The sequence below is a fragment of the Triticum aestivum genome, chromosome 6B, assembly GCF_018294505.1.
Source record: "Triticum aestivum cultivar Chinese Spring chromosome 6B, IWGSC CS RefSeq v2.1, whole genome shotgun sequence".
NCBI classification, from domain to species: Eukaryota; Viridiplantae; Streptophyta; class Magnoliopsida; order Poales; family Poaceae; genus Triticum; species Triticum aestivum.
In genome coordinates, this window is record NC_057810.1 from 194,354,288 (window position 1) to 194,364,664 (window position 10,377).

General features: G+C 45.6%; 1 protein-coding gene across 2 annotated transcripts; it reads right to left on the bottom strand.

The window, feature by feature from the left end:
* Nucleotides 1–2,755: 2,755 nt before the first annotated feature.
* LOC123136529 (homeobox protein knotted-1-like 2) lies at nucleotides 2,756–9,126 on the bottom strand. 2 transcript variants are annotated; one of them, XM_044555929.1, is made up of 6 exons: nucleotides 8,673–9,126; nucleotides 7,627–7,747; nucleotides 3,785–3,975; nucleotides 3,553–3,684; nucleotides 3,335–3,471; nucleotides 2,756–3,234 (listed from the first exon to the last, which is right to left on the bottom strand). In XM_044555929.1, the coding sequence occupies exons 1-6, from the start codon at nucleotides 8,979–8,981 to the stop codon at nucleotides 3,231–3,233; spliced, it is 894 nt and encodes a 297-aa protein (XP_044411864.1). In that variant the 5' UTR covers nucleotides 8,982–9,126; the 3' UTR covers nucleotides 2,756–3,230. The 2 variants fall into 2 exon arrangements, with proteins under 2 accessions (XP_044411864.1, XP_044411863.1); XM_044555928.1 differs by having other exon boundaries at nucleotides 2,756–3,245; nucleotides 8,673–9,125.
* Between the last annotated feature and the right edge of the window lie 1,251 nt (nucleotides 9,127–10,377).

Genomic DNA, 10,377 nt, shown 5'->3' on the forward strand with positions numbered 1-10,377 from the left:
GGAGGGAGATGAGATGCGCCTGGCGGCTAGGTTTGGGAGAGCCGCCCAAGTCGCCCGATGCGGGGGACGACACGGGGACGTGCTAATACCGCACTTTCGGGGCTTGGACGCTTGGTGAGCTACTCCCTCCATTTTTTTAATTTGCACATAAGATTTGGTTAAAGTCAAACTTTGTCAACTTTGACTAAGTTTACATAAAAAATATCAAGATTCACAATATGAAATTAATATTGTTAGATGCATCATGAAATTAGTTTTCATACCGTATAGCTTTAATATTATATATGTTAATATATTTTTCAATAAAATTGATCAAATTTTATAAAATTTGACTTTGATCAAATCTTATATGCAAAGTGAAAAGAAAGGAGGAAGTACTTTGATGAATGGTCGGCGATGCGTAATATTTTTTTTTTACTTCCGGCTGCGGGTTCCTCGCCGTGGCGAACCGGCCATTCTGTCGTAGGGTCGGTCAGAAGTTTACACGTTTGCCTATTGCGTGTCGCTTGCACGCGGCCGGGCGAAGCTGCATGATGATACGTGGGTCCATGTGTGCTATCTGCTGCCATTTGTCCACTCGTATGTCGGTTCGGTCCATCTGTATAAGTAACCTGGCACTCTGCGTGGACTCCTCAGCTTGCGCGAGAGAGTAAAGCAGTAGGTCGTGTCGCGTACACCCGTAGGTCTGCGTAGCCTTTAGTTCGTCGTCACCGGTGATCTGCGAGGTTTTGTGCGTCGTCATGACGTCATCGATGGACTCTCGTGCGAAAATTGATACGTCATTCTAGTCTGCGCCGTTCGTCCGTATGTACATATACAGTGCGCTGTGCGACAGAGAATGTCTGCTTGCATTTCGCAGTTTATAATATTATGGTATTAGTTTTGTTTGACGAGTAGCCGACCGGTTTAATGTGTAGGGCAAGCAGGCGTCGTGGTCCGGATCCCGCGCCGCCTCATGCTGGCCGAGGTCCTCCGGCAGGTCGGCGGCTCGCCGCCGGCGTACGCCACGCAGTGGCTGTCGGACGGGTACCTGGCCACCGTGCAGACCACGGTCCCCCTGCGGTGCCACCCTTGGTGCAGGACCGTGCTGCGGGTGGCCGGGGCCGTGGCCCGCGACGTGTGCGCCGCGGAGGAGGGTGCCGCCGACGCGCTGATCCGCCTGATGAGGAGCAGGCACGGCGTGCAGATCGACGACGCGAACTGGTCCCCGGCGGCGAGCAGGGCGCCGCGCCGTGCCGATACGCGCTGGTTCGCCGGGAGGGCGGCCGTTGTGAACGTTGGGGCGTACGGTGGATTCGCTTCGCCGTGGTGCCGTTCGTACGACGCAGTTCGTCTCGGTCGGGGTGTTGGCGTATCCGTGTGGTGATGTGTGGTCGTGTGTGATGTGTGTGTGTTTATGAATAAAAAATAGTATGAATAATGTTAGTACTTTTGTTTTTTCATGAGTATAATGTTTGAAATATGTGCTTGGCTGTAAACGTCGTGATGCTTCTGTCTGTTTTATAACGGCATGCATTTTCTTTTTCAAATCATGTTTCTTAGGTTAGATCGAAGAATGATGTTACTTGGGGGTTTTAATGAATGTTTCTCAAAAAAAAGGGGGGGTTCTAAGGCCTTCCACTATATAGGCCAAAAGAGGTGTCAAATTGACTTCTGGCTCCGATAGCCAGTGCCCTCACGTTGTGAGGCCGGTGCCCCAACAAAATTTTCATGGCATCAGAGCAAGGAGCACCGATGCCCAATTCCTCTAGCAAATAAAATACTATTAACTCTCAACTTTGAACAGCAAATGTCTTCTCTCTCTTTGCTCAATACACAGCAGCGTGGTGTACTTGTTTATCGTATGGGTCCCAGAATCTTTTTCCTGCCGAAGCCCTACGCAGTGAGATCGATGCCTGAAAAGCAATTTTGGGCACCGGTGATGAGGTGGCTGCCTTTTGATGTATTTGGCACCGGCTACGCTGTGGAAGGCCTAATGAATAGAGAGGTTTAGCTCTTTTTTTCTTAGGCCAACACACACTTTATTAAGTCTCAATGAGTAAAAGGGGACAATGTGTGTACCCGGGGGGGCTCTAAGAGTCCACGCGTACCGACTAGGTTCAAGAGAAAAAACAAACTCAACAAGATTATGAGCTTAGGTATTTTAGCCTCTGTTTTCATGATAGTAGATGGTTTCTTCAATGAAATTTGCTTTCATGACAGTAGATGGTTACTTCAATGAAATTTGTCACTATTGCCGTATTGCGTGTATCTATTATCTAAGATAATACACAGTGAGGCACCCGACGATTCTACTTTTGCGACCATCAGGGCAGGGTCGACATGAAGCTTGTGATTTAGTCGGTAGGATAGTGGTCGAAGCAGTGGCATTGGTTTTCCCAGACAGGAATGGAGGCTGTCTTCTTCTTCTAGGTAGTTTCTGTGTATAATGAGTTAACATTGAGCTACTGATCTTTCATTATGTGCGACATATTGTGAACGTCACATCACACCATTGCAGTATTAGCTTGTCTGGCCGTATCTGCTGCCTCCCAGAACACAGGAAAGAGTTCCGTTTGACAATCCAAACACACGCATAGATTGTTTCAACCACTGGTTACATACTCAGTTGGTTAATCAACACAAGACAACTCGATCTACAAAACTACATATATGACTCTTATTTACACGTATAATACCTAGGCAGAACGGGTGAACCTAGGACCCTGCAGACCCACCACATTCACAGGTAAATATGCAAGTGATCATCCGTATATGAGCTTACAAATACTACTGTACTACACATAACTTAGCCTTCCAGTACAGCTTAAACAGAAAGGTTTCGTTTCAGACCGTGCCACACCGTATGTCACACCCACAGAACACCCAATCCGTGTTTGTCTAACATAATGTTACAAGATGAATCGAATATACAAGTACATACACCAACACAATGCTCTCTTCCGTTCCTCGGTTATACAACACGGGCTTATACAAATTACATTAGCAAAACACTCACACTGTACGTCCGTTGTCACTACCACTTTTGGTCAACTATGGATGACTTCTTTGCCAATGACTGCCTCCTTGAACTTGCTTGTGAACACGTTGTCTTCGTATCTAGTTGCCCCACCAGAGAGAGAAGAGAGAGAGGGAGAGGATGTACTGCAGCATCTTCATGATAAAAGTATAGTTTACATCTAGTTTGTTTCTTCCGGGGCCCAGTCTACCACGATTGCTCCGTGCCGTCATTACCTGTAACGTTTCTTTTTTTACATGCATAAAAGGAGGCCATAAACAAGAATGTGCAAGGTTGTCAAGTAAAAGGAAAAATATGGCTTTTCCCGTATGCTACCTTTTCTTCTTGGTCTTTTCGCTAGAGGAAGCTGTGTTGCTGCTGTGCCAGTTCCTTTTGCGTTGGTTGATGAACCAATTGTTGATCTGCTTCAGTTGTAACCCCGTCTCCTGCACCAGGCGAGCCTTGTCGTCTTCCTGGATGGGTCAGGCAGGAATTGTTCGTCATGGACAGAAACTAATAGCAAGATGAAGCTTGGAAATGGTAGTATCACGTACGGTAGGGTACGGCCACTTGGAATGAGCTTGCCACCAGGCTTTCAATGTAGCTGCAGTATCCCCGGGAAGTTTACCAGCTCTCCTCTTGCGCATGATCTCCTCCCTGATATCAACCAGCTTTTCTTTGTACCCCTAGAGGTAGGAAGTTTTTGTTAGTCGTTAAACATGTTGGTCACTCTTCAGCCATGAATGATGCAATGAAGCACTTTTTAGGCTGCAATGTTATTATTACCTGTTTAAGCTCACTCTTCAGCTCATGCCGAACACGTTCAATCAAAGACCGTTCACCCTCGGTCAATATCAGGGGACCAAAGCCCATACCATCTGACCCATCGTTTCCATCAAACATGTTGGTCTCACTATCCACTTGGTTATCTTCATCATCGGACATAGTCGCCCCAGTGCCTTCACCAGGAGATGCCCCTGCAGGATAAATCCACAGGAGCACAACTCAGTTTTCCATTTATTCTATTTATGATAATCAACACTTCTTTAGGTTATCCTCAAAAAACATGTGTTCTACTCCCTCCGTTCCTAAACATTTGTCTTTTTAGAGATTTCAAATGGACTACCACATACGGATGTATATAGACACATTTTAGAGTGTAGATTCACTCATTTTGCACCGTATGTAGTCACTTGTTGAAATATCTAGAAAGACAAATATTTAGGAACGGAGGGAGTAAATGTAAACATATAAACATCTGAAGACTAAAACATCTAAAGAAATGTGCAGATTAAGTTCCAAAGTGAAAAATTAAGGTATGCAAAGTGAATTCCTGTACATATTCTACCCTGTAACTAAAGCTGTGATTCATAAAAATTGTTGCTGAAGCCTCGAACATGACCGTAAAATTATGGCATCTGTGACCTACAAAAGCACACAAAACGGAAAACCGGAAAACGTACAAGCATAAGAGAGAAGACTTTGGCAGGCAGACCAGAGCATCCTAATCATTCATTCATCACAACAGATTAAAAGTTCCCACCCAAATATGCTCGATACTTAATGCATGTTAAACAAATCCAGACTAACTGTTGATATCTATTTCATGAATGGGTCTTGATTTCATAAATAACTTCAGTAGATTAAGTAATGTGGCTTCCACATGTGCACTAGCTAGTATACCTAAGAAGATACTCCCTTTATATTGTATTGTAAGGACAAAGCCTTTATATCATATTGCAAGGACAAAGATTTTTCCTGCCTATTCTTACAATAATAAGACGTGCATGTTAATTTACCGATGTTTTTGTTGTTTCCTCATTTATCAAACTTTCCTTCTCCTTACTTATAAGGGCCAATTCACGAGTAATTCCCTCTGCAAATTCCAAGGCGTTTTATAATTTGAAATGCAGGGCATAAGTATAATAACATATGGTCAGATCTGTGGTCATGAATGGTACTCCCTCCGCCCGGAAATACTTGTCGGAGAAATGGATGTATCTAGACGTGTTTTAGTTCTAGATACATCCATTTTTACCCATTTCTCCGACAAGTATTTCCGGACAGAGGGAGTACTTAAGAGTGCCAAACTTAATGTTATTTTGGCAGTTGTAAAGAGGTGAGGCAAGGAGGGGGGGAGGGTGTCCTTTTCTCTTTAACTTTGCTGCAAGTTGTCTGCATGAAGTTCAGCTGGCACAGGAAAATGATTTATTTGTTGGGCTAGTACCCCACATCGAGACTCCCCCACATCGGATGAATCATGGCATAGCAATATTGCAGCATGCTGATGATACCATCTTGCTCATGCAAGATAAGCTGGGAGGTGCCTGGAATTTGAAGCTGCTGCTTTACATGTTTCAACAAATGGTTTGAAAATGAACTTTCAGAAAAGTGAAGTGATGATGATGATGATAAGGGGCTGATGTATGCTGATATGTTCAACTCCCAAAAGGGAGTATCATATTGAGTACCTGAGAGTACCAGTGTGTAGTAGCAGATTACTTGTGGGCATGTGGCCGAGTGGGCGCCATTGAGGAAAAACTCAAGCAGACTTGATGGATGGAAGGGAGGAACTCTATCCATGGGGGTAGAGTAACTTTGATTAAATCTAGTGTGTCCAGTAACCTCATTTATCATATGTCAATGTAAAGGCTGCCGAAGACAAATATTGATGATATGAACAGAACAATTAGGAAGTTTTTCTGCCAGGGTGGTGGCACCAAAAGGAAATATCATATCGTTAGGTGGCCTATCATATGTAGACCCAAGAACAAAGTTGGCCTGGGCATTCATGACTTGGAGAAAATCAATATCGGCCTGTTGTACAGGTGGAGGTGGAATTTAGCGAAAAGTGAAGGGATGTGGCAGGAGATTGTGAGAAAGAATTAAAAAATACAATCTAGGATTTGACAGGTTGCTCGAAGTGCTGCTGATACAGCAAGTTGGGCTGATTTGGTAAACGTCATATCTTGGTATCTGCTCAGCGGAGTTATGAAAATAGGAAATGGAAGGCAGACTGGCTTCTGGGAAGATATACTTGGTGCAGCTCCAGGCTTCTGAGCCAAAACAATACTGACCTGTTTGCGATCAGTAGTGATCTTGGGTGCAGTTTCAGGCAAAGGGCAGATAGAGGGTGGCAATGTAACATTAGGAGATGGTTGGAGGCAGATTTGCAAGAACAGGCTGCAGTACTACGAACTGAGCTCAGGGTGGCTCTGAACAAAAACGCAGCTGTACCCTGCTGGACATGGATGCAAGCGGATGGTGTCTGCATGTCCACGACCGTCCGCAGAGCAAAAATTGCACTAATCTTCATTACTTTAATAACCATGTTAGTGTAAACTTTCTGTTCGCGGATGGTCACGGACATGCGGACGCCGTCCACTTGCATCCCTAGGGCCAAGCTTGGCAGGTTCACTGTCTATACGCACATATCAGATTATGGTCCTGATTGATCCTTTAAGCATCTTTGAAAAGCCAAAACTCCAGAAAAGATGAAAACTTGGTTCTGGCTGATTTGGCATAATCCCATAGCAACCAAGGACAGCATGGTAAAAAGGCCATGGGCAGGGGACCCTCTGAGTGGCTTTTGTCCTCAACATGAGAGCATTCACCGCTTGTACTTTGGCTGGCCTGCTGCTAAATACATGTGGTGTTTGGAGCAATGGATTGGTGTAGGGGCAGGCCTGGCGTTTCTCTAAGTATTTTTGGGGGATACCCAGAAATCTTCCTGCCAATCAGAAGATGCAGATTGTTGGCCTTGCAGCATTATGCTGGGATATGTGCAGCTTAGATACAGAGCTTGTTTTACAATAAAATAAATTAATTAGATCACCTGCAGAAATAATTTGCTACTCGCGCAGTTGTGCTGTTTCCTGTTGTATTGGGCAGGTATTCAAAATGCCGATGACCGAGCAGCCCTAGAAATGAGGGCAGTGGCACTGCAACTTAAAGCGCCTGCCCCGCATGATGATGGTGCACATGAAGCTGGAGGTGAAACCCTGCATATTACTCATCCTGGGCCTGGTGAAGGAGATGGTCCAACTGTTGATCCTTCTCATGGTGCACTTGATGACCGAGAGTGTTTTGATGGATGCTCGCTTTGCTGTTTGTGATCCTAAAAGTTGCTGGTTGGCTTAGGTGTTAGGCATCTTTGGTACGTGGTGTTGGCTGGAGTGCCGCTTTTGCAGCCCTTGGTACTGTATGCCTCTCTGGCTGTAAATCTAGATCGAACCTCTAGTGCTTCTAGTGTTAGGGTGGTAGCTGAACTGCTTTTGTTTTCTGTTTCTGCACTGGATCTCTGCACCGTTATTGGTACGATAGTGGGACCCGGTCCTTTCTTGGATCGTATGGAATATAAGTATAATAACATACAACGGAAGCTCATAAGCATTAAAGGTAGGCCTATGATAGTTGGAAATTTCTTAAATCAGTTAATCCTATCGCTCAAAGTTTACACAGTGGGAAACCTTTTAAAATATTTAATTATGTTATCCGCCTGATATCCATTTTTCTTTCATTTTTCATTTCAACTACCACCCTTTTTGGTTTCCACATTATAAATAACTACATACTATATACTTGCCACTCTGCTCAAGCAATATACACAGATAAAAGCTTTCATTTACCTGTTAGACTTTGTAAGGATTGTTCAAGCTCCCAACAACCCATCACTGCTTCCATTGCATGAACACGCACATGCTGCTGGAGTTGTTCTTTAAATGAACAGAGAAGCAATACATAATGTGTCTGCAATCCAATGAAGAATAATTAGAACCCATAAGAAGGATTGTACACAGAAAAAGAATATTGTGCTAGATGTAAGCAACATATTCATTTCTTAGAAGATATACAAGTTTCAGAAAAGTAAAGGAAATTCTAGTCATGCGACATAAAAGCATTTTAGATGATCAGTAGAAGTAAGGGCACTACTAAATAAGATTGAAGTAAAGACAGAAATGGGCAATTCATACAGGCGAGCAGGTCTACTAGTATGACATTTCAGGTCTGACAAATAAGCTGTTAATACCACAAAAAGGCCCGCCAATGACCCATGGCGTATCTATACTACTCCCTCTATTCCTAAATATAGGTTTTTTAGAGATTCCAATATGGACTACATACGGAGCAAAATGAGTGAATCTACACTCCAAAATATATCTACTCCCTCCGTTCGGAATTACTTGTCGCAGAAATGGATGTATCTAGACGTATTTTAGTTTTAGATACATCAATTTTCGAGACAAGTAATTCCGAACGGAGGGAGTATATACATCCATATGTAGTTCATATTGAGATCTCTAGAAAGACTTATATTTAGGAATGGAGGGAGTACTTCAACAAGTATGGTGCCACTATATGGATGAACCTCAGCGTAGGATATATACTGTATCTGCTTTGGTTTCATTTCTCATTCATACAAACAAATTGATAAGGCTATTGCAGCAGCGTTGTTACAATAACCAGCAACCACTAGTCAGATCGACCCTCCAATTCACCATAAGGAGCACATCAGAAATCCATCACTGGCCCTAATCAAAACCTATGCAAATTTTATCCCAATTTCTCCCTATTCCGAATTCCAATTGTTCACACGAAACATATACAGAATACATGTACGGCACCCAGTGGCAACGCAGGAAAAAATAGGCAGGGGCGTGAAAGCCATAGATACCATGAAGAGGTCGAGCTCCTCGCCTCCGGAGGGCCCGCCCGCGGCGGCGGCGGCGGCGGCGAGGGGGGGCGGGCGGGCCGCGATCTGCGCGTCGATGCGGGGGAGCTGGTCGACGGGGGTGGCGACGCGGAGGCAGGCGACGTGGGCCTCCAGGAGCCGCTCGTACAGCGGGTGCGCCGCGATGGCCGCCTTCTCCCTCTCCCCGCCGCCGCCGCCGGGAGAGAAGCTAGGGTTTGGCGACGAGGCAGCGGCCGCGGCGGCCGCCGCCGCGTCCATCGCGAGCCCGTGGTCCGGGTAGTGGAACGACATCGAGCTCTCCGTCGCCGCGTCGTCAGGTGGAGAGGGGGAGGGAGGCAGGCGGGGACGGGGACGGGGGCGGAGGCGCTCGGGGGGGGGAGGGGAGGCGCAACGACCTCGGCGGTTGTGGGTTTTGGTTGGTGGGGATGGGAGGGACGGGCGGAGTGGATGACGGATGGCAGGGTGGGTTGGCGTCCTTGTCGCGGCTGACGACTGTCCGCGAGCGAGCGAGCGAGCGGGACGACGAGCTCGTCAAAATATGTGAGGTGTGGACTGCAGAGACGTGCACCCTACGGCGTCGATACCGACGAGGAGATACAGCTGCTGGCCGGCGTGGAGACCAAATTACAATTAAAAAATCAATTAAAAGTGTTAGAACCCGTATTTATGTACTTCCTCCATTCAGAATTACTCGTTCAAAAAATAATGTATCTAAATGTATTTTAGTTGTAGATACATTTATTTTTATTCATTTTTGTGTCAAGTAATTCCGAACGGAGGGAGTAGTAGTTTCGTAATCAAGAAAAATCTAACGTCACATTTTAAGTATTTTGGGATGAATGTTGTAATAACCGTTGGATTGTTCGCACGAATATTGACCAAGAGGGTGGCAACGTCACATTTTGAGATAGTTCGATGTCCTAGCTTTTCACTCCATACTCTCTGGCTCTCATTTAAAGTGTTCCACGTCTGAACCACCCACTGCATCCCACCTCAATCCTATTATTATTTTTCTCTCAAGTGCGTGCTCCGGTCCCTTCCTCTTCTCTCTCTGATGCGGAAGAGAGCGGGGGAGTTGGCGAGGTGCGGTGGCTCGTGTCTAACGAATCATGTGTATTTCTGACGATTTTCAGATGAGAAGGATGGGGAAGAGAGGAGGCTGTTGTCGGTGTCAAAATCGGCGGATCTCGGGTAGGGGGTCCCGAACTGTGCGTCTCAAGCTAATGGTAACCGGAGACTGGGGACACGATGTTTACCCAGGTTCGGGCCCTCTCGATGGAGGTAATACCCTACTTCCTGCTTGATTGATTTTGATGATATGAGTATTACAAGAGTTGATCTACCACGAGATCGTAGAGACTAAACCCTAGAAGCTAGCCTATGATTATGATTGTGTTGTTCGTCCTACGGACTAAACCCTCCGGTTTATATAAACACCGGAGGGGGCTAGGGTTACACAGAGTCGGTTACAAAGAAGGAGATCTATCATCCGAATCGCCAAGCTTGCCTTCCACACAAAGGAGAGTCTCATCCGGACACGGGACGAAGTCTTCAATCTTGTATCTTCATAGTCCAACAGTCCGGCCAAAGCATATAGTCCGGTTGTCCGGATACCCCCTTATCCAGGACTCCCTCAGTAGCCCCTGAACCAGGCTTCAATGACGATGAGTCCGGCGCGCAGATTGTC

Excerpts from the sequence above, each read along its gene's own strand:
- LOC123136529 (XM_044555928.1), bottom strand. The coding sequence starts at position 8,981 with ATGTCGTTCCACTACCCGGACCACGGGCTCGCGATGGACGCGGCGGCG. Across the intron at positions 3,976-7,626 it reads ATCCTTACAAAGTCTAACAG|GGGCATCTCCTGGTGAAGGC; the intron begins GTAAATGAAAGC and ends TTTATCCTGCAG. Across the intron at positions 3,246-3,334 it reads GAAAAGACCAAGAAGAAAAG|AAACGTTACAGGTAATGACG; the intron begins GTAGCATACGGG and ends ATGTAAAAAAAG.